Here is a 24,313-nt window from a genome sequence, read left to right on the forward strand (position 1 = left end):
TCGCTCAATCCTCAATCTCTTTGGCTTATCCACCACTCAAAATATTATACCTAGATTAAAATGTTTAATTCTAGAATATCTTATATATAGGATTGTTTCAAAACTTGAGAGTGTCACAAAAAAAAAAATAAAGAACTATTATTATATGTTTTCCTCGAGGACTGTAAAAAATATATCATAACCGATTTATTTTAATATACGAAATGCAATACTATAAAAAAAAATAAATATTGTATTTTTTTTTTATCGTACTTTCTTACCGCACATTACGAAATCTTTCTGAAATCTCAACCAGAGAATTAGTTAGTTGTTTAATATGTAGACTTGGCATTCCTCAAAAATTAAACTTGAAAGAGCCATTTCAAGCCGAAATAAAAGGCGATGGGATCTTCGTACTTTTTCCACCCACATTTTATGAAAGGATAATAATAATAATAATAATAATAAAATAGATGGCTACATCAGGATCCACAATTAAAATCAGGAAATCTCTTGAGTCTAAGTCCACGCCCCACTCTAGCTGCTACTACTTTCCAAACCCTACATCCAGCTCACCTCCACCCATGCAGCCGCGAATCCGCCCCTTCGACGAGAAACTATACCCTGCACCCAGTATATATATGCATATGCATGCACTCTATATATATATAGTCTATACACTATTATTATATTTTTCATATTTGATGATTGGAAAATACCATTCCTATACTTATATATAGATATAAATTTTATATCCTTCGCATTCTAAAACTTATAAAAGTTCTTTTAGATTTAGTTAAAAAAAAAAGAAGATAAACTTCAAATACCACCCCTGTGATTGCACTTTCTCACTTTAGTACTCTATGATTTAAAGTGTATCAATTTAGTACCATGTGATTTTATTTTTCTTTTTTTTTTCATCAGCTTCTCTATTAATACTTTATTAAATTAAATATAAAAAACTTCAGATATCCTATCTTGGTTAATCAAATATTCACTTTAGTATCATTTAATTTTTAAACTTTGACACTGATTAAAAAAAAATTAGTAGAATTGATAATAATAATAATAAAAAAAAACCACAGGGCACTAAATTGATACACTTTAAACCACAAGATACTAAAATGAGAAAATGCGAAACCACATGAATGATATTTGAAGTTTTTTCTAAAAAGATTGATAAGAGTAGAAAGAGAAGATGGGTCTTTAGATGGATCGGGAATATATTTTATACCTACTTTATTGTAAGTGCACAGATAGTGTTGCTCTTGATGATATAGTTCGATAAATTCATATACAATATCTAAACAGTTTATGTGTATATAATATTAAAACTTATTAATTAGATATCCCGAACATTGATAATTAAGAAAAAATATTATTATTATTTGATCGGTAAGAAATTAGAATTATAAATTTATGATTTTGGAGAGCCCCCAAACTATGGGAAGTTAGAAATAGCCCTCCACACTACGGTTTTTTTTTTTTTTTTTTTTTTGGTACTCGTTCAACTTTGATTTCTTCATAATTAAGTAATTTTTAGCCAAATAAAAGAGAATTTATCAAATTTTTTGATAATTACATCATAATTTATGTAGTTTGAACTACTCTAAAGCAAATTAATTAGACTAATTAATTACTAATAGCTAATAGAGCAATATCGTTAAGGCCATGTTTGGCGATGCAAGTTAAAAAAACTCATGGATTTTTATCTATAGTTTTGATTTAATGAAATTACGGAATCCTTTTAACACAAAAATTCCACAGCTTCATTTTAAGTGTTTGGATACAATTCATATAATTCCATAGTATTTATAAACATTAAATCTATAAATTTAAAATTCAAATTCAAAAATCAAAATTTAAATTTAAAAATAAAATTTTAAAATTAAAATTCAAAATTCAAACTATAAAAAATTTAAATTTAAATAAAAAATTTATATATCATTTTATGTTTTAATTTGGAATTTGGAATTTGCGTAAATTTAAAATTTAAAATTTGAAATTTAATTTTTTAAATTTAAATATTACAAGGATCTTAAACTTTGAAAATTTGAAAATTATAAAATCTATAATTTAATTTAAATTTTATAATTTAATAATTTATAAATTCTCATTTATAAATTTAAATGGATTAAATTATTAAGTTTAAATTTAAATTTTGAAAATTGAAATTAAAAATTAAAATTAACATTAAAATTTGAAAGTTGAAATTTGAAAGTTGAAATTTGAAAGTTGAAATTTGAACTTTTTGAAAGTTGAAATTTGAAAGTTGAAATTTGAAATTTGAAATTTGAACTTTTTGAAACTTTAAAATTTGAAATTTGAAATTTGAAGTTTGATGTTTGAAATTTGAAATTTGAACTTTTTAAAATTTAAAATTTGAAAGTAAATTTGAAATTTGAAAGTTGAAATTTGAAATTCCCAAAATGATAGAATTTTTTCCTTTGGTTAAAGTAGATTGTAAGTTTACTCTATTTTTTGGAGTATAGTATAACTATACTTCAAAAATTACATTAAATTTTTTTCTTCCAAATGTTTCATAGGATTATTTTCCTACCAGCGTAGCATAATTTGCTACGTTTTTAGAGGTATCCAAACGGAGCCTTAACAAATTTTATAAGTAACTATAAAAGCCCAATTTAAGAAACAGTTAAAAGAATGTCAATAAAAAAAACAGTTGATAGGTTTATTTCCGGGCATTTTAAATTATAGGCCAATTTGCATAAAAAATTTACAAGTTTTGAGTTTTTGCAAAACTAAGCCGCCTTTTTCGATCTTACAGATTTGGTCTGAATTTTTAGCAAATTGACAAAAATACCTTTATTTTTTTTTTCTCTCGTTCTTTTTATTTTCTCTCCGAAGAGGCAGCGGAGGCGGAGGTGGCCCGCCTCTACCTCGTGCACTCTCGCCTTTGACCGCACCCGCACTCTCCGCCCTCCTCGCCTCCGATCCTGCCGAGGCTGCNTTTTTTTTTTCTCTCCAACCCTCCTCCACCGCCTTCGCGGCCCTTCGCGATGGTAACGAGAACGGTAATGTGTTCTGTTCCTCCGCCTTCACTCTCCACCTTTATTGCAGCAGATTTTGCACCAATCAAACCCACTTCTAGAAACCCACCGTTCACACCACTACTGTCGATAACAAAGAGGAAGCACTTTTTGGCGCCGAGAAGCTCGTTGGCGAGGGAGAGGGCACGAGGCCCACCCGCCTACCTCAAAGGGTGGCGGCGAGCGCACCTTCGGCGATGTCGGAAGCGAGGAGGGCGAGGAGTGCACGGGAATATATCTGGATTAGCACTTTTGTTTGTTTAAAATAAAAAAAATTAACTAGGGCCAAAATTAGAGAATAATGAAGAAAATCAGAGAACAAGGAAAAAAAGTTGAAGTTGCCCTGTTAAGATAAAATTGCACTATTTTAAAAAAATGTTGCACTATTATGTACATAAGTTGCAGTATTTGAGATATAAGCTGCATCCTTTAAGATAAAAGTTACACTCTTTAAATAAAAATTATAATTTTTGAAAGATATTTACACTTTTTCTCCTCTTATTGTACTTTTTGAAATTTAACTGTCTTTTAAAATGAAAGTCGCACTCTTTAAACGAAAATTGTCTTTTTTTAGAGATATTTATATTATTTCTCCTCTTAAAGGGTACAGTTTAGTCTTTTATTGGTACCTAAAATTGCATGACGAATAAAATTAACCATATTATTATTTCATTAATTTGTAAAAATAACATATTAAAAATTAATTTTTATACTGCAGGGCTGAATTTTCACGATAAAAAGATTCTTTTTGAATTTTCGACATATGTACTTTATTATTATTTATTTTATTAATCATTACAAATTTATTAAAATGTAAATATAAATAGTCAATTATGGAATCGTGGAAGTTTAGATGGAAAATGGTCTTATTGGTGGTTAATAGCGTATTTAACCCGTCATTATTATAATATTTAGATCTCTGTCATGAGTTGTTTTTTTTTTTTATTTTTATTTTTAGTTTTAATTACTTTGAGAGGGATACATACATGGATAATAATACACATACATACATACCTTCGGTGGACGCAATAATTTGTTCTCTTCAACACCCGCACCCCTCTAAACCCTAACAATAAAAAGGCCCCTTCCCCCTCGCCCCTATTGCCTCGCAATCCCCCAATTAGCCCACGAGCGATAGAGAGGCCACGGTGCGACCTCCTCCTCCTCCTCCTCCTCCACCGCGCCGCCTCTTCGGCTCCTTCGTCTCGTCGTCCCCGGATTCCAAACCCTAACCCTAAAAGCCCCAGCCCGATCTCGATCGCCATGGATTCCCAGCAGCAGCAGCAGGAGCAGCAGGAGCAGCAGATGGCGGCGGTGCTGGGGCCCGACCCGGCGCCGTTCGAAGCGCTGGTGGCGAGCCTGATGTCCTCCGGCAACGCCGAGCGCTCCGCCGCCGAGTCGCTCTTCCACCTCTGCCGCGACCGCCATCCCGACCCCCTCTCCCTCCGCCTCGCCCACCTCCTCCACTCCTCCCCCCGCCCCGACCTCCGCGCCATGTCCGCCCTCCTCCTCCGCAAGCTCCTCTCCTCCTCCTCCTCCTCCTCCTCCTCCGATTCCTCTTCCTCCTCTTCTTCTTCTTCTTCAACGACGACGCCGCCTGTCTGGCCGCGCCTCTCCCCCTCCACCCAGTCCTCCCTCAAATCCCTCCTGCTGTCTGCCCTCCACCGCGAGGACTCCAAGTCCATCTCCAAGAAGCTCTGCGACGCCGTCTCCGAGCTGGCGGCCTCCCTCCTGCCCGAGAACGCCTGGCCCGAGCTGCTGCCTTTCCTCTTCCAGTCCGCCGCCTCCCCGGCCTCCCCGCACCTCCAGGAGTCCGCCCTCCTCGTCTTCGCCCGCCTCGCCGACTACATCGCCGACTCCCTCCGCCAGTACCTGCCCACCATCCACGACCTCCTCCTCGCCTCCCTCTCCCACCCCTCCTCCCCCGACGTCCGCATCGCCGCCCTCGGCGCCACCGTCAACCTCGTCCAGTGCCTCCACTCCTCCGCCGACCGCGACCNAACGCGCCGCCGGAGGACCGGCCTCAACTCCCTCAGCCACTCGCGCGCGTAGTACCGCCCCTCCTCCAGGACGTCCGCCAGCGCCAGCCGCCTCCTCACCTCGAGGCCCTCGAGCTGCTCGTCGAGCTCGCCGGCGCCGAGCCGCGCTTCCTGCGCCGCCAGCTGGCCGACGTCGTCGGCGCCATGCTGCAGGTCGCCGAGGCCGAGGACCGCCTCGAGGAGGGCACGCGCCACCTCGCCGTCGAGTTCGTCGTCACCCTGGCCGAGGCCCGGGAGCGCGCCCCCGGGATGATGCGCAAGTTCCCGCAGTTCGTCGGGCGGCTCTTCGCCGTGCTGATGAAGATGCTGCTCGACATCGAGGACGAGCCCGCCTGGCACAGCGCCGAGGTCGAGGAGGAGGACGCCGGCGAGAGCGGCAACTATGGCGTCGCGCAGGAGTGCCTCGACCGTCTGGCCATCGCTCTCGGAGGGAATGCCATCATGCCCATCGCCTCCGACCTGCTCCCGGCTTACCTGGCAGCCCCGGAGTGGCAGAAGCACCACGCCGCCCTCATCACCCTCTCCCAGATTGCCGAAGGCTGCGCAAAGGTACTTACTTATTAAAGCTCTCACCAAAGTCTCTTTTTATTGTATGTACTTTTATAATTACACTTTACCGCACTGAGCTCTATGCATGTTCTAGAGCAAGCCCTGCATATTCTGTTAGCGGACGACAGCTAACGACAAGGACGGTCGTTGTCGGTTTGAATTTCTGTCGTTTTAGTCCGTTAAACATTTTCCAGCGCAACGAATGTCATTCAATTTTAGAATGTCGCAACGTAGAGAAGATTGGAAAGTTCTTAACTTGAGTCCGACAACTTTGGGGCGTTCACACTATTTACGGTTAATCTTGATTGTAAACGTCACACGAGAGATTCGTTCACAGAGGAAGTACGAAAATATTCTGCTGCTGCTTCTCTTCATTTTTCCAGTAATAAAAGGAACTCTTGGATTAGTTACGCCAGAGTAGGTCTTTTGTGAGTCTAAGAATGGTGATTAGGTGTAACAGTAATTAATGGAAAAAGCGTGTTTCAGTTGGAGTTCTACCATTTGTTAGTGGAGTGTATGCTGTATAACATAAAATCCAACAGGGAGTTTTGCAGGGGAAAGAAAAGAAAGTTTAGAAAATGAATACACCCGTAAAGTTCGGGTGTAATGACGTCTTTCTATTTTGGGATGCCATTCACAAATAGGGAAAATAGTTATACTTCTTTTGCCACTAAGGAAGTATATGCTTGTATTTCTTTTTATTTGTTACGCTTTCTCTATGCAGGTCATGCTCAAAAACCTGGAGCAAGTGGTGATGATGATCCTCAACGGTTTCCAGCATCCCCATCCCCGCGTTCGGTGGGCGGCAATCAATGCGATTGGGCAGTTGTCTACAGATTTGGGTCCTGATTTGCAAATCCAGCATCACCAGAAGGTTCTTCCTGCATTGGTGTTGGCAATGGATGATTTCCAGAATCCCCGTGTACAGGCAAGTAAAATAAGCTAGTTGGAGAACTGTGCTGTTTAAACTAGTTCGTGATAATGATTTTCGTAATAACCATGAAACAATCTTCATTGCTATAGTTTAAATTCAATCAAGGGGTTTAGCGCTCAGAAAAATTAAATGTAGCAACCACCTTTGGAACAAGTGCAGTAACGGGTAATCAACTTAATCCGAGTTGGCGAGTACGATACTTACGAAATGCATCATGTACCTTTGGCCTATTGAAATTTTTTCAATTTGCGATGTAACTTTTACATATCTTCTTGCACACGTCAAAGTGATCTTTGTAGGCCATTGTCTTGCTTACATTGAATTTGGCGGCTCTCAAACTGAAAACTGCAGGGCAGTTTTCCAGTATTGAGTTGCCTGGATATTTAATATCATGTAATTTTACTCTGTTAGCACTTCTCTTTTCTTATTCTCGTTGTCCTGGTATGTGTACTGATTAGGTGGCCTTCACCTTAGGGACAAAGATCTAATGCTTTATTTGGTATATGTGCAAGCTTCTCCATCAGGCTGAGTTCCAATATTAGTGCTTTTTATTTATCGTTGGGGTTGCTGGTTAGAGGTCCCGATAGTTGTTCTGTCATTACAGTACTTTATGCATAGTTATTCTGTCCTGATTTTCCTGCTCCTACGAGCCTCTTTTTGACCAAGAATATTACTCCCATTATTCTGCAGGCTCATGCTGCTTCCGCAATTTTGAATTTCACTGAGAATTGCACTCCGGATATTTTGACACCTTTCTTAGATGGGATTGTTTCTAAATTGCTTGTACTTCTACAGGTACTCCTGCAAAACTTGGAATTTAATTTTTATTGGTTTTGTTCTTTAATTATGGTTTTGGGTGGATTGGTGGGTTAATTTTTTGAGAGATACTTTAACTTTCTATAACTTTTTATTTATTGCAGAATGGTAAGCAGATGGTGCAAGAGGGATCATTAACGGCTTTGGCATCAGTTGCAGATTCTTCACAAGTAATTTATTTAGAAAAAAGGCGATGGTTGAGTTGTTGCATTCGATTATTCTTTAGAATATCATCTAATAACACTACATACCCATGCAGGAACACTTCCAAAAATACTATGATGCAGTTATGCCTTACCTTAAAGCTATCCTATTTAATGCAACTGATAAGTCCAATCGAATGCTACGTGCAAAGTCCATGGAGTGCATAAGTTTGGTAGGGATGGCTGTGGGAAAGGACAAGTTCAGGGATGATGCAAAGCAGGTTATCATCATCTTCTTCTTCCTTTTAACATGACGTATGAGTGACCAGTTATTCTGTTTTTGTTTGATTGAAATTCTTGGTGGCATTTTAGGAAAGAAAAGAGTGGCTATTTTTCTTTTTTACTTTGACATGTCTATTGGGCCTTTTTATTGTTTGAATATTTTGAACTTGGACCGGAGCTCCATAAGAAATCGGTTTCATTTCCTTTGTGTTGAAGCAACACGATAATTAGATGGTTCTTCCTCTAAATTGGACTCCAGTAACCTGAGAGCAGATTAAGATGCTTTCCTGCCTGTTCTAAGGATCTAGTGAAATAATGGTTAAAAGAAGAAAGCTCTTTTAGCTTAAGGTGGATGAAAATTGCAACAGAAAATCAATTGTCAAGCACTTATTTCCTGTCTGATTTAAAAAAGAATGTTTTCACAAACATTTTATTTACTTGACACTATTAAATGTGGTGCCTGTGAAGATATTAGGTAATTGGTATGCTAGTCAAATTGGTTTTGCAGATGGGTGTGGGATTGTTGTGTTGCAGTTGTTTGCCCTTGTGATTTTCCTCCAAGGTCTATTTTAAATCCATTATTATTGTTATCCTCTATTTTGTTTTTCATTTTGTCTTTTCATATTTTTTATTGAGATACCTTTTACTGATGGTTGTGTATTGGCTAATGATTTTGCCGTTCTTTGTGCTCTGTAATTTATCTGTTCTCTGTTTATGGTAGGTGATGGAAGTGCTGATGACACTGCAAGGATCTCAGCTGGAGACCGATGATCCAATAACAAGCTACATGTTGCAGGTTAGTCTCTAGGTTAACATTTATGTAGTCTGTCTGGGAGCCTTGTTTTCTTTTGTCTAACAACACACTCTATCTATAGGCTTGGGCCAGACTATGCAAATGCCTAGGACAAGATTTTCTTCCTTATATGAGTGTTGTCATGCCACCATTGCTTCAATCTGCTCAGCTGAAGCCAGATGTAACCATTACGTCCGCTGAATCAGATGATGATATAGAGGAATCAGATGATGAAGGGTTTGTCTCTAATGCAAAGTTCTGCTTTAGTCGTAATGTTTTATTAGTCTGTGGTAACTTATTATGTAAATCAAACTATTGGGTGGTTTGCATGAGGAAAGATTTTTTATTTTGTGGAATCACAATTACCTGTTTGATCCCTAAAGCATGTTACTGAAACTAGAAGCGTGTTATAGTCTCTTGATGTGAACTAGATAAAACTCCAGACGTGCCATAAGTCATGATGTTTATTTATAAGAAATTTACTGCAACACTGTGGTCTAGTTATTTGAAAATTTTCTTTATTTTAATTCAATTAGTTTAATTGTTCATTTAGGTTCATATTTTGAGCTAGCAGATAGTTATGTCCTGCATGTACAGTAAGAACATCGATGTTGTAAATTGGGTTCCTGTGGTGTTACTGTGATGATTACCTGTGTTGTTTCTTTATTTATGGAAAGTTTACTCAATTGATATATTGTAATACAGAATTGAGACAATCACCCTTGGAGATAAGAGGATAGGCATTCGGACTAGTGTATTGGAAGAGAAAGCCACGGCTTGCAACATGCTTTGTTGTTATGCTGATGAGCTTAAGGAGGGATTCTTCCCATGGATTGATCAGGTTTGTCACTTGGCTCCTTATTTCTCCTTTGGTTAGAAATTTGCAATATAACCTAGCGTAGTTCACCAACTTATAACTGAAAAAGATGATTGATTAAGATGTCAACTAACTGCAGGTAGCTCCTACGTTAGTACCTCTCCTCAAATTTTATTTTCATGAAGAAGTCAGAAAAGCTGCTGTTGCAGGTACTTCTTTATTCTACTTAATATCCTTTTTGTTGTAGTTGGTTGTTTCTAATTCTTTTGTGTTGTTTTTATACGTAGCTATGCCGGAATTACTTCGTTCGGCAAAGTTAGCTGTAGAAAAGGGACAAGCCCAAGGTCGTGATGAATCCTATGTTAAACAATTGTCTGACTATATTATTCCAGCACTAGTCGAGGCTCTCCACAAGGTCCTTTGAAAGATCCATCTACCAAAAATTTAATTTGTACTCTGTAAAGTTTCAGTTTGTTCATCGCATGTGCACTAACGTTTTGATTATTTTATGACTACTTATAGGAACCTGAAACTGAAATTTCTGCGTCCATGTTAGATTCATTGAATGAGTGCATACAGGTTAGTCTTTGCCCCTCATTCTTTTTACTTGTACTCTTCCGCTTATTTTTTCATACTCTTGTACTTCAAGGCATGTTCTATATCATGCACTGGACTCTGGATAAAAGAGAAAATATTCATTGGTAGGAACTCTAGAGCAAAGATGAATGACAAGGACTAAATGGAGGTAGATCAATTTTGGTGCCCAAGCGGCAGAGTTTGTTTCATGTTTCCCCTTATTAAGGCTATTATTTCCTAGATTTTTGGGGTTAAGTGGTGATGTAGAAGAAGCCTCACATAAGTTATACAAGTTGAGTTGCTTACATGAGGCTTGAGCAATATATGTACATTGTTTAATTGGGTTCTAAAATTTCATTCAGCTGTTTAATATAATTTCTCTTGGCTTGCTAAAAGCTAAAGCAATTAGGTTACATTGATCAGCTGTAGCACTTGGTCCATAGCCAAACTATTAGAAGAATGGGAATACGAATCATCTTGATAATCCATAATTGAAATATCCGAAGAATGGGAAAATGAAACATCTTGTATTGTTTCTCTGCCTTTGTTTAATTCGATCAAGATGACACACGATTACAATTTTAGATATGTGAATCTTTGTGATCTTTGAGTTCTGTGTTGGTTTTTTGTAATTATGTAGATGAGATTTCTGTATTTCAAATTGAATTAATTTTTAAAGAATGTTTATTTTACTTCTACATTTTTTAGAAAAGATCCCTTCATGGCCTGCTGAAGGTTTTTGAAAGTAAAAACTTTATTTAATGTGGCTCCTAGGAGGACTTCAATTTGATTTTCATGAAGAAGGGCAAGCATTACAACTTGTGGATTTACCAATGTTTCAATGTTGTCCTTTCATGCAGCTTTCTGGAACACTTCTTGGCGAAAGCCAAGTTAAAGCCATTGTGGATGAGATCAAGAATGTGATCACAGCAAGTGCAACTAGGAAACAAGAAAGGTCGGAACGAGCAAAAGCAGAAGATTTTGATGCCGAGGAAGGGGAATTGCTTCAAGAAGAAAATGAACAGGAGGAGGAAGTGTTTGATCAGGTTTGTTTTAAAGGCCTTACATGGAAGCAGGCTTTCCCCATAAGCTTTTAGCCTCTCTGACAGAATAAATATATACTGGTTCTTGAGTTGTAACTTACGTTTCACATTCCTCATGATTATCAATATCAGGTTGGTGAATGCTTGGGAAGCTTGATAAAAACCTTCAAAGCTTCTTTCTTACCATTCTTCGATGAGCTCTCAGTGTATATAACACCAATGTTGGTAAGTCTTCAGAAGAATACCCTCTGTTGCTGACATATACAGCATAATATACTATAATATAGTTTTTCAAACTTTGGTTCCTAACATTTTTATAAGGGCTGGTGGGTCATTTCTTAGTGTAAGTGAGGCATTATTCGTTTTCTTGTTTATTTACTTTAGGGCAGTAATTTTTTAGGCAATTCACAAGAAATGACCAGTCCAATAACACCCTTATTGGTTTGGTAGATATATAAGGCTTCTAATGTTCTTGTTAGTTAGCTGGTTGTACTTGTCATCAAAATAACTAATATTGGTTACTAGGTGATCTCCTTTTCTGATGCAGTACTTGTGTTATTCTAGATTTGTTGGTCAAGTTACTTGTCAATATAGGGACCAATAGTAGTGAGTAGTAACTAGATAGAACTTCTGCGTAATTCTCTTGTTTTCACATATACTAAAAGAACGCAAAAAGAAAAATCTTCTAGTTAAGTTGATTCATAAGGTTATTATTGTGGGTCATGTCCTATACGCGCAGGGCAAGGATAAGACAGCTGAGGAGAGAAGGATTGCCATTTGCATTTTTGATGATGTTGCAGAACAATGTCGAGAAGCGGCTCTCAAGTATGTTGGTTTACTTCAACTTATCTATTTTCTATCTAGATATTTTCCTTTGGAACCTTAAGTTTCACTTTCTTAATTTTCTTTGTGCAGATATTACAATACCTATCTTCCTTTTCTATTGGAAGCATGTAATGATGAAAATGCAGAAGTCCGACAGGTTCCTATTTCCCTTGTTCCTTACTATACAACAATTCATTTGCCTTCCACAAAAACAAACTACGTAACATCCGTTTACATCACCGACTGTCATGTAGTTGCAACTTTTATAACTGCCAGTGATCGAGTAGTCTTGTTAAGAAAATATTTGTTTCCAGGCTGCAGTTTACGGAGTTGGTGTTTGCGCTGAATTTGGCGGTCCAGTGTTTCGGCCTCTTGTTGGAGGTACTATTTTGCTTGATGTATTCATCATCTCGCTGTTTGCTCCATTTATGCTTTGGATGGCCTCATGATTATTTTTCGGATACAGAGGCTCTCTCAAGGTTAAATAATGTGATAAGACATCCTGATGCGCGGAATTCCGATAATGTAATGGCATATGACAATGCTGTGTCAGCTCTTGGGAAAATATGCCAGTTTCATCGTGATAGCATTGATGCGGCTCAGGTAGTCAGTTGGATATTTTTAGTCTTTGTTCTCTCTTTCTCCTAAATTATAATGTTGAAGATGTGTTTAATATTTAAGGTTTAAACCTTCATACTGAGAGCTTGTGTGATGTCGGCCTGCCTGCAGTTAATTGATTCACCAATATTGTCATTATTGAAAGCAACCCTATTTACAGAATAGTTAAGTTTCATGTGAAGGCATTTATAATTTTATAAGAAATTGAGATAAATCTGGGTTTTCATAGAGTTGAGTTGGTGAGCAGCTGTGTCATGTGTGATTTAATGGCAGATTAACAAATAAAGGGACACAGTTCGTGTAGCCAAGCTTCTGGGGCATTATACTGGATTTTGTACAAGTAAAATCCAGAAGCTCATTGTTTACTAGACATTCTATTTTTCATGTAATTTTACGAGAAACTTGGTAGTTTTCTTCTGAGTAACATATCATAGTAATGCCCTTTAGTGTCTATGAATGACAATACATCCTGCAGAATGAGGATTATATTGGTACTAAATGTTGAAGAATTTCTGATATGTAGCAAGAAAAATGAATAGGATGGTGTGGTATTTATTTGTTGACATCTTTAGATCTTGTAGACCGTTGATACTTGGTTTAACAGGAATTATGATCATTTTCGGGGGTGGGGGAAATTATAGTTCTATATACATTTACCTACTAGTGAATGGGATTTTGTGTTCCAAAAATGTTTGGAAGATCACACTACAGAAGGACGTGTTGGAGGAAATTTGCATGAGAATATTGAAAGTGTAGAAATGTAGAGAAGCACCTAGGACTTAATTATAGAAAACGAAGGGCAAAAAAAAGTTAGAAGATGAAAGTTGAAGATTGATGGAGGATTTTAATGCTACTTAATGGTGCTTAATTGCTGTTAGAAAATTGGAGTGTATTTTGTCTAATTGAAGAAGTGAACAAATCTAATTCGCTGCCAAATGAAGGGGGTTTTAAAAGCAAGAATTAAGATTATTGAAATTCTTTTCTCTTTGCTTCTCTCTTGATGGAATTCTTTGTATTTAAATAGGATTCTTGTTTAATCTGTATAACTGAATTACCTTTCTTGTTATACCCTCACGTTTCTTGTTTAAACTCCTTTTTTTGGCTCTTCATGCTGTATATTAATCTCCCGGTAGGACTATAGCTCAAACCTCAGTGTTGTTGTGGGTGATATTGCTGATAGTTGAAGATATATGAGAAGTTTCATTCATTGTTGGCTGAGAGAGATATTCCACATGGAATGTCAAAATTCTTAATCTGAAGTAATAGCTTTTAGAAAATCTGCATTTTCTGATTTTTCTTTTCATCAAGATTTCTTTTAAGGTTACAAATGACATTTGTTGTCTAGATTTTTTTTTTTCCCTCAATGTGCAGCAGTTCTCAGCTGTCAATATAAGTGATAAATTGACATTTCTTAATTGGGTTGCTTCCTAATTTCTTTCAACATTAATTGCTGACACATCTTTGATATACTAAATTGCTATATTTTCTTGCTCGGCAGGTTGTTCCTGCTTGGTTGAACTGCTTGCCGATAAAAGGCGATTTGATTGAAGCCAAAGTTGTGCACGATCAACTTTGTTCGATGGTTGAGAGGTAATCCCGGTTTTATATTGTGTGGCAACAAGCACTGGAAGTTTCATATGCATTATCTGCTCTAATTTTATTTAATTGTTTTGAATAATAAACCGTATTCTATTCCTTTATATATAGGTCTGACACAGAGCTTCTAGGTCCTAACAACCAATATCTTCCAAAAATTGTATCAGTTTTTGCTGAGGTAACTTCTTGCCTCTTGTTTGTTCTTGCCTTTCTTTCGTACCTATTTTACATATGCAGGTGATTAATTGACTGGATGTTAGATTTCTCTGCAGCTAGTCCCTTTTCACTATTTGTCTGACTATCATTTTTCTTAGAATGCAAATAGTTGTAAAATCGTGGCATAATTGTTCAAATGTGTTCTATGTAAGTTGTCTTGGATTCTTCAATTTTTTTATTTTTAGATCAATTCTCGTTGATGAAACAACTGTTAGATGATTGTCTTTGATTAATTGGATGGGTCATCCTTCCAGAAAAAATAGTTCTGTATTATATCTAGTCATGACAAACTTACACATATTGACTGTAAAAGCTCTTTTGATGGTTCAGACATGACCGATAAGGACTATAGTGCACTAGCTAGGTGCACTGGCTATTTAGTACATCCATTTTTGATGTTCTAAATATAGGAAATAGCAGCCATTGTATTGGATTGAACCTATGCAGTTGGTGGGTGCATATGCAATTCATATTAGATGAATTAAACTATTGTAAATAAATTTGAAATAAAGAATATGTGATAATCAAAAAGAAAACAAGAAAAATCAATGAGACCAATAGATTTCGGTGACCGACTTAAATATATTGTAGGACGCTGTGACGTTATACATGTCAAACTGTCAAGTGATTTCTCGGAAGAGAAATACCATAGTACGGAATACTGAATAATCAAAATATTTGACAAAATTTTAACATGTGTATATTGATATTCAGGTGTTTCAGTAACTTAGTAATCACAAGCAGGTCGTGTTAAATCTCCTTATGTCTACTTATGTGGTTTATGTTAGGCGGTCAATAGTAGGGTTGGCAATCCAGCTCGATGTTCGCAAGCTAGCTCGTGTTCGGCTGGAAATGAACTCGAGATCAATTGCTCGAGCTAGAATGCTTCTAAAAGCACCAAGGCCTTGGTACTTTTAATTTTTTTAGCTTTTGGATCTATCTTTTTGGCCTTTATATCAAAAGTCAACAATGGTGGTTACTTGTGGGGCCCACCATTGTGCATGATCTAAAGGTCGCTAGGGTTGATCCAATGGCCAAAAAGGCTATAGTACCAACACCGTGGTGCTTCTAAAAGCACTCTAGCTGGACTCGTATGGACCTATATTTTGTCAATTTCAATTATTAGATTAAGATTCTAATTTTCTATTTTTCTCTCAACTTTTTACCACTAGTAGCAGGGCTGGCAATCTAACTTACTATTCACGAGCCAGCTCGTATTCAGCTCAGTGACAGCCCTATTCAATAGTAGACTGCTTTTTTTTTTTTCTTTTTTTTTTCTTTTCCTCGTGCAGTTTATGTTAGGTGATCAAGAAACTGCAGCCACATATGTGGGTCTGTGCAGTACTTAATAGAACTGTGAGATGGGTGAAAAAGTTCGAAAAGCCTTTCATAGTTAGCGTAGGTACAGGATTTGAGGCCAGATTAGGAATGGATATGCCTATAGGTTTATCTAAATGGAGAAGAAGTATTTATGTGCTTGACTGAAAGCTCTTTTTTAATATGAGTTTATGGTTCCTTGACAAGTATCATGGTTCTGCAACTGATATGACATTGACGTATATTTGCCTTGAAAAGAGGAGATTGTATTTAGGTTAGAATTTTTGTATTTGAAGCACGGAAATGAGAACTTATTTGAGACTTGTTATATTATGTTTACAACAGTGGACTGCTGCAGCAGATTCAGTCTCCTTACAATGGAGCAGAAGCTCCCTTGTATACCTCTGCGTCTGCTGACACTTTGGACAATCTTGTAGGAGCTCAAACGTATGGGCAAGTTGGTAGAACGTCACTAAAACGTCTTTAGTAGCATATGATTTAGAAGCGCATACATACAATAAATTATAGGTCTGTTGGATGCCTCTTGCCAGAGTTTTACAAAAATAAACCTCAACCAATAATTTGGAAGTTTGTGTTGGAGTCATGAGAACTCTAAAAGGAATATTTGTTGTTTATTCTTTATAGACTGGGTATTCATGAAAGTATTTACTATCTACTGCAAAATATATTGGGATCATAGTGATGCCACCCGTAAGTATTTGATTACCCATTGCTTTTTGTGTGGAACTTAAACTTCCCTTTTCCTTATATAGGTATTGTGTACTGGGAAGGATCTTGCCACTGAGCAAACGACAAGCAGGATGATCAATCTCTTGAGGCAGCTCCAGCAGACGTTGCCACCTTCTGTTCTCGCCTCAACATGGTCTTCTTTGGAGCCACAGCAGCAGCTCGCCCTCCAGTCCGTACTGTCACAATAGCTTCTCTCAGGTACTGCTGCTCATTCTTTTTGGTGGGGTCGTGTTTGCCTCAGTATTATAAAATGGTCGTCATTGTCGCAATTGTTTATCCATTCTTTGCATCTATTTTATGACTTGTGGTATTCATGAGTGCATTTGCTTGGTTGGGGTCCTTGGAACTGCCAGATCATGTGATTTTCATGTATAATATTTGTATTTTTTTTTTGTATCGGCATGTGTCTGGAGATGAGGTACAACAGGAGAGGTTAAAGAGAAAAGAAAAATAAGAGACAGAGCTGCGAAATATGTAGGTGGTTTGTAGGGGTGAGATGAGAAAGTATTCTTGTATTCGTTTTGGTGCGAGTTTCTTTTTCTTTTTCTTTTTCTTTTTGGGTTCCCTTTCCTTTTGTGACTGTTGAAGGTGAGATTATGGGTTTAAGTCAAAAATATCTGCTTTTGCATTGTGTTTACTTGTTTTACTCTCGCAGTCGGAGAAATCTGGGTAAAGTATTATAGCTGTTATTGTTTTATTTTGTTGTTGTTTATTAATACTTCTGGAAGTATAAAGGCTTTAAAACTTCCTGTTTCTGATGATTAGTCATTTGCATCGACCGTCAACGTTGTTTAACATAATCTAGCATACTTAAAATTTGTAGAAATTGAATCTCGTCACATTTGAAAGTTATTGTGGAATGCATCGAGTGGATACAAAATGAGTGGTCTTAAACAAACAAGTCCACGAAATTAAAGGATAGGAATACAAAATCAAGGTTCGTTGATATTCAACCAGGTTCAAAATGCAAAATCAAGGTTGTAGATACTCAACCAGGCTCAAAAACTGAAGTTAGGTTCTACACGGGTAAAGAATATGTGCGCTAAATGTTGGTATGCAATGTTGAAAATTTGCAAAATGTAATGTTCTATGATGGAGCTGAGATTATTTTCGGATGATAACTTTGAAAAGAGTTGGATTGTCGATTTGTTCATAACTGAAATTGGTGGTGATGTAGGTGTTGTTTGGTTTAACAAAATTGTGAATTTTGAAGTCGAGCTTATGGGTTGTTTGGTTCTCACGGAAAACTAGAATATATATATATATATATTTAGAAAAATTTTAAATATCACCCCTGTGATTTTGCACTTTGTTATTTTAGTATCCTGTAGTGTAAAGTGTGTCAATTTAGTATTTTGTGATTTTATTTTTCTTTTTTTATTATTCCTTCTATTAATATTTTTTTGTTAAATTAATGATAAAGTTAAAACTAAAAGATACTATAGTGAATATTCGATAAACTTATATAATAATTTAACGAAATGTTAATGAAGGAGCTGACAAAAGGAAAAAAATAAAATGACAGGATACTAAATTGATATATTTTAAATTATAAGATATTAAAGTAAGAAAGTGCGAAACTACGGTTGATATTTGAAGTTTACTCTCTCTCTCTCTCTCTCTCTCTCTCTCTCTATATATATATATATATGNTCTAGCAATTAGTCTTCAAGGTAGTAATTTTTGTTTAATATTTATGCTTTCCGAGATATGAGTTTATTCATATCAAATTCGTTAAGTATGATCTAAAGTATTTGAAATTTTTAAAAAATAAATTTTGTAATTTTTAAAAATTATAATAAAGTTCATCAAACGGTATAAAATTAACGGTTAAAATCGAACGACGTTCTAAAAAAGATGATCGGATTTTTTAATTTAAGATCAGAATTATTGATCTTTATTTAGATAGCGAATATAATTTTCTATTAAAAATTCAATATATTTCGATATTTTTACACTATTAAACTAGCAAGTATTTTATACCGGCCGTTAAAAATTATTAATTTTATGAGCTTTTGATTGTAAGATATATAATATTGAAAAATTATAAAATTTAATTTTTAAAATTTTAAATGCTCTAGATAATATTTAACGGTATAGATCGTCGATTCGGAAGGTTTATCATCAAAAATAACTTATGAGTATGAGAGCGGTCGTACTCATAAGAGTATAGTAGCCGAACTCTCTCTCTCTCTCTCTCTATATGTAAGTGTATATATTCTCGAGCTTTCTGAGCCTAATTTGAGCGAGTCTAGTAATACTCAAGCTTGACTTGAAGTAAATTCTGAGCTTTTTTTTGTTTTAGTTCAATCTCGGCTCATTTAATTTCGAGTCAAGTTCAAGCGAGCTGAATATCGAGCGGAACGCGAGCCGGCCGGCTGGTTGGCCAGCCCTAGTACTGCTCGGATGTTCAAAATGTTGTGATCTCTGAGCTTGATGTCAAGAGTTAATTAAGATTGCATTACTCGAGAATTCGAATCGAAGCGAACTTTCGCTCTTTTCGGAATGGGCATGCAGATATGCAGATATAGTATGAAGTCGCCGATCGAGCATCGCCAGGGGAAATAATGGAACCAAAGTAACATCACCACTCTAGTTTCATGTCCTGTATAACATGAGGATTAGGCTTTTTATATGCTAAATTCTCAATCGTGCTAAAATTCCTATACACCGAATGATAACAATGCTTAAAATAGCTGATAAACTATAAAATTTGCGTCCTTGACGACCAGCTCGACTAGTATAAACACCAACGAGAAAGGATTACACGCTTTTCTTTTGCGGCGGTTATCATTGTAATTGTGTAGAATAGTTACATGCTTCTCTGGCGGTGATTGTCGTTGTAATTTTATAATATTGAGATGAGAAAAAAAAAAAGAAAAATTGGAAGTGCTTTCGAGTTAGATTGCGTTTCGTATAAAACACCCATTAATTAATTCCTAAAATAATGGGGATAAGCATCTAGACAAGTTTTCTTTGGCTTATTTCTTGGACACTTATATTTGACTAGCTGATAGATAAATAATAATAATAAAAATAATAAAATAAAAGATAATACCTCATATGTTTCAACCCTAGAAAGTGTTCCATGAACACTTTATGTATCTGTAAATATCAGGATGTGTTGTTTTCCAATCTAAATAGTGTATTAATTTTGTATTAATTTAGGGCCATCCTATATATGGATCATATATACCAGTCATTGATTATTGGGCTCATTATTAAATGGGAAAAATAGGGAATCTCTCCTCTCCCTGAAACCTGGCTTGATTAGTTCACCCATCCAAACTTTAAAATAATATATATATTTTTTATTTTTTATTTTTTAATCAATCACCTATTCTCAATTTCAATAAATTTCTGACGGTAAGGATATATTTGATTATCGCTATGCTATTTGGTTCTCAAAATTTTCATGTTTTATCCTTTTTCATTTTGAATGCTACGATAAACTAAGTTGAAGTGTTTGAATTATTTATTCTCGATGTAACCAGTAAGTGGCCAAGTTTTAGAAAATAATTAAGGCTTATATATATATATATTATAAATTTCTTTATGTTTTTAAAGTTTGGGTGGTTTGTGAAATAAATTATTATTATTATTATTTTGAATAAAAAGAAAAAGAGAAAGAGAAATGGTCTTGAAGCTAAGTCTTAAGGAGGTATCTCTTTATTTTGAATTCTCTATATTTAATTGTTCACATTAGTCCACAAATTACATATAGCAATGTTGAGTGAGAGTGACATATAAGGTATCTATTCTTTATAAAATACTACAGCAAATATAGATTAGTGACCACCTAATTAATGTAAATTTGAAGGGTATCTTTGATTATTTGTTGCTTCATAATTCATAGTAATAAGCCAAAGTTGACATAACAAACAAAGTTGCATTATTGAAGGGAGAGAATATGCCATGTTCTAATTAAAAAAAGAGGCATCCAACGCGTTTGATTAATTTTGCAACAACCATTAATTGCAACAAATTAATGCATACATATATATATATATACACAACATATATATCACCTAAAAATTTAGCCTTTAATTTAAAGAATATAAAAAAGTTTTAAAATTTCATAATTCATGCTTGCAAAGTGTTAACTATTAAATACATCCTTCTAAAACTACAAAACATGCAAATTTATCCTTACAAGTTGAGTACCGTCGTTAGTTTATTGTTATATCTTCATCGTTAATTTGAACTGCTATGCTTTCATAAAAATTAATTCTCTAAAATCTTTCGTAGGATTTATAATTTATAATCCATGTAGAATGACACGAAAGTTAGAATAAAAATGTTAAAAATATTGATAAATAAAATTTAACATAATTAAAAAGATATCTATTCAAGGGTGGAATGATTGTTTTATAAAAGAAACAAAAAAAAAAAAAATCAACTTTAACCATATGCAACTTTGGAAGGATATAATTGATAACTAAAAACTATTTTGTCAGGATAAATATATATATATGCAATTTAATTGCTTTGTAGGGATACATATGCAAATTAACCCTTTTATTTATTACATTGAATAAGACATCTTGAGTGATGCTAATCATACAAAAACAGCATCTTTAATGAAGGCAAAAAGGTGGGTTTTGGTTGTTTCTTACTTTCATTAACAATCATTCCATAGCTTTCGAAAGTGACATGCATTCATTTTATATGATTATGAGATAAACCATCTTCTACAAATACAATTCTTTATATTACTTGTATTTAAGGGTAAGTCTAAAATATTTTTTTCAAAGTACTGTAGGAAAATAAGAGTTTTTCAGTTCACAAGCTTCATTTTGGAGTTGGAGAACAAGTAGAAGAGAAAGAAGATCCTGCTCATTTGATAAAAATAAGAAATATTTAATTACCATACTACACATAGATCAGTTGTGGCAGAATACTATTAACAGTATGATACTATCCACTTTCTGATCATTGGATGTTTAAAATTGTATGGGTGGTTGGTGGAATAGTGATGATCCAACGGTGAAAAAAGTGAATAATATATACTATTAATAACATCCTAGCTGAACTCACTATACATATGACATTTTTGTTGCATGCATTAATTGCTTTTTAGTTAATTTATCAATCAATCATTGTCACCAAAGGCTCTTAATTAGAAAAAGTCTAGAATGTATCGGTTATATTACTGATGTGGCATTACCAACCAATCATATTGTTTTATTTGAGTTCATCTATATCATCATGGTTATAGAAAAATATTTTATTATTCTTTTCTCTCAGAAAGAGAGATGTAATCGGCTGATTATTAATGATGCGGTGTAAGTGTTGCCTGGCACACTTCCTCCTTAATTAGAATGCTTTGTGGTGGTATTATAATGGATGATTACTATATATTAAACAAATATTAGAAAAATATTCTTGTTTATCTATAATTTTATGCACCTATTAGGTACACCAATGACATTAGAATTGGTTAAGCTCTCAAATGTTGCCAAGTGGCACCAAGTTATGCTCCCATGACTTGGCTCTTAATGGTTAGGGTTTGGTGACTTAGCCAAAGGACCAAAAATTATTTTGAACAATTGGAGGACCACTTCAAACTACTAATCTCTCATTTTCACCTCCCTAACATTAGGATTGCATTCACTTTGGAATCAAAAACTTGCCCCAAATGAAAATATATATATTACTAATTAGAGTAGGGTGAAATTTATGCAACATTGTTCCATGTATTTAATGGGGCTATAACAGAGCATATAGAGTTACAATTAAAAGGAAAAATATATTGTGAAGGGGAATTTAAATTTTTAAGGTTGGACTTGTTAAGAATGGCTTCTACTTCTAGGCATTCATATATGTTCAAGTTTGATAGCACAAATATTTACATTGATTTATCCCAAGATCAAGTTTTGATATTTTAAGAAATAACTACAAAGCAATTTTGATAGTCATATAATCTCTCTAATCTTGTTGGTAGCTTTTCCTGTTTTCTTAAATATTGTGATCAAATTTTATTAATTTTGGATGTGAGCTAGGGTCTGTGGTTCAAGCAATGTGACATCTTGGCCAAGGTAAAAAAACAAAAATAATAAATTACTTTTATAAATGGGTGACAAGGAAAGTAATTTTATATACAAAACGATAATACAACTCAAATACAATCGGGCACGCATAAAGTTACCGAGAAAAATATGAAATAGAAATGCTATAAATCTGTTTAATCTGAAAATAACACAATATGACACGTTATGACACAAATAGAAAATAAGATTTTACTATAATTATTAAGTAACTATTTTAATTATCTTGATTACACAATTATCGAACACGAACACGAACACGACTCACAAACTAAAGCCACCACAATTTAATACAGCAGAAATTTAATGGCAAAGTGGTCATATAGCAATGGTGCCCTTAAGACTTTACAAGAGACATGACCACCACAATATTCCTAATTACCAACATTCAATGACAGAAAAATACATTTTCATTTTTAAATGAGAATAGAAGAAGAGGACCACCAAATGATACCCCATGGTATCATTACATGTTTCCCACTTTATGGAACTTAGTCAATCCTAATTGCTCTATTTATATACATGCATTTACTCAATGCCAAATGGACAAGCACATTAATACATGACAATTCCTCCACTACCTTATTCCTAAAAATCTATTACCAATGCCAAAAATGGAGCTCCAATTTCAATTACACCAAAATCTTGACCAATCTACATACTCCTATGATGATCATGTCCCAGTAGTCTCCAAAACAACTAAATCTAAGGGGAGGAGTCCTCTCAAAACCAAGAAAACCACCACTGCCGCCGCCGCCGCCGCCGCCACTGCTGCGACGAAATTCGTGGGTGTTCGCCAGCGCCCGTCGGGGCGATGGGTCGCGGAGATAAAGGGCACGACCCAGAAGATCCGGATGTGGCTCGGCACCTTCGAGACGGCCGAGGAGGCTGCCCGCGCCTACGACGCGGCGGCTTGCCTCCTCCGCGGCGCCAACACCCGCACCAACTTCCTCCTCGCCGACTGCCCTCCGCCCGATTCCGCTCTCACGTCGCGAATTCACGCGCTCCTCCGCCTTCATCAGCTCAAGAAGAAACATGCTCAACCAAATCCTCCTCCTCCTCCCCCTCCTGTCTCCACCATCACCACCGCTACAACCACCGTATCTTTTGCGTCCATTGCAACAGAAAATGAAAATGTTCCTACCCAACTGTCTGATGAAGAAGTTTATAGGCCGTGTTTTCTAGGAGAGTTCGATCAGCCGGGTTCTACAAACCAGCCGCCATCCGATCACTCGTGCTCGTTCGTGTCGACCGATAGTGGATTTCACCGGCTTCCGCCGGCGTATGGTGGATTCGAACTCGACGAGATTTGCGCCAGTGATCGTAGCACAAATACGAGTACGGAGATGTCAGAATTCGAGAGGATAAAGGTGGAGCGGCAGATATCGGCGTCGCTCTACGCCATGAACGGCGTGCAGGAGTACTACGATATCTTGCACAACACCTACTGCGGTGGCGGCGACGAAGACGCCGCGTTGTGGGATCTCCCACCTCTTTGCCATTTATCGCAGAACTTGATCAGAATCGATACATCTTAATCTTTTTAATTTTTCTTTTCTTAATAGTTAATTTTCTCTTTAGTGCTTAATTTGGAAAACCAATTCCATGCAATACTTGTATGCATGAGATATACTTGGAGTTGTCAATCAATGTAATTAGTGGAGAGGAAAAATTCAAACTCTATCTTACTCAAAATAATAATAATAATAATAATTCAAACTCAGAGATCTAATAATATTACGATTTGAAACAAAAAAAAACAAAAAACAAAAAGAATATATGTTGGAGCCCTATTAAAGGTAATCTAAGTGTTGTTTATATGTAATATGGTACTTTGCACTACGCGTATAAACTAATAAATTTTTTTTGGGAAAACTTCAAAAACCTCCTGTGTGGTTTTGTAGTTTCTCACTTTGCCCCCCTGTG

General features: G+C 35.9%; 2 protein-coding genes across 2 annotated transcripts; both read left to right on the forward strand.

The window, feature by feature from the left end:
• On the forward strand, positions 4,095 to 17,037 carry LOC109712616 (importin-5). Its single transcript, XM_020236273.1, has 21 exons — positions 4,095 to 5,072; positions 5,114 to 5,614; positions 6,339 to 6,542; positions 7,239 to 7,343; positions 7,469 to 7,534; positions 7,624 to 7,788; positions 8,511 to 8,585; positions 8,665 to 8,819; positions 9,288 to 9,423; positions 9,539 to 9,608; positions 9,687 to 9,814; positions 9,922 to 9,978; positions 10,836 to 11,021; positions 11,151 to 11,243; positions 11,758 to 11,843; positions 11,934 to 12,000; positions 12,158 to 12,224; positions 12,310 to 12,446; positions 13,960 to 14,051; positions 14,169 to 14,235; positions 16,364 to 17,037. The coding sequence occupies exons 1-21, from the start codon at positions 4,290 to 4,292 to the stop codon at positions 16,526 to 16,528; spliced, it is 3,405 nt and encodes a 1,134-aa protein (XP_020091862.1). The 5' UTR covers positions 4,095 to 4,289; the 3' UTR covers positions 16,529 to 17,037.
• On the forward strand, positions 23,002 to 24,047 carry LOC109712797 (ethylene-responsive transcription factor RAP2-11-like). Its single transcript, XM_020236552.1, has one exon. The coding sequence runs from the start codon at positions 23,002 to 23,004 to the stop codon at positions 23,923 to 23,925; it is 924 nt and encodes a 307-aa protein (XP_020092141.1). The 3' UTR covers positions 23,926 to 24,047.

The sequence above is a fragment of the Ananas comosus genome, linkage group 7, assembly GCF_001540865.1.
Source record: "Ananas comosus cultivar F153 linkage group 7, ASM154086v1, whole genome shotgun sequence".
Lineage (NCBI taxonomy): Eukaryota > Viridiplantae > Streptophyta > Magnoliopsida > Poales > Bromeliaceae > Ananas > Ananas comosus.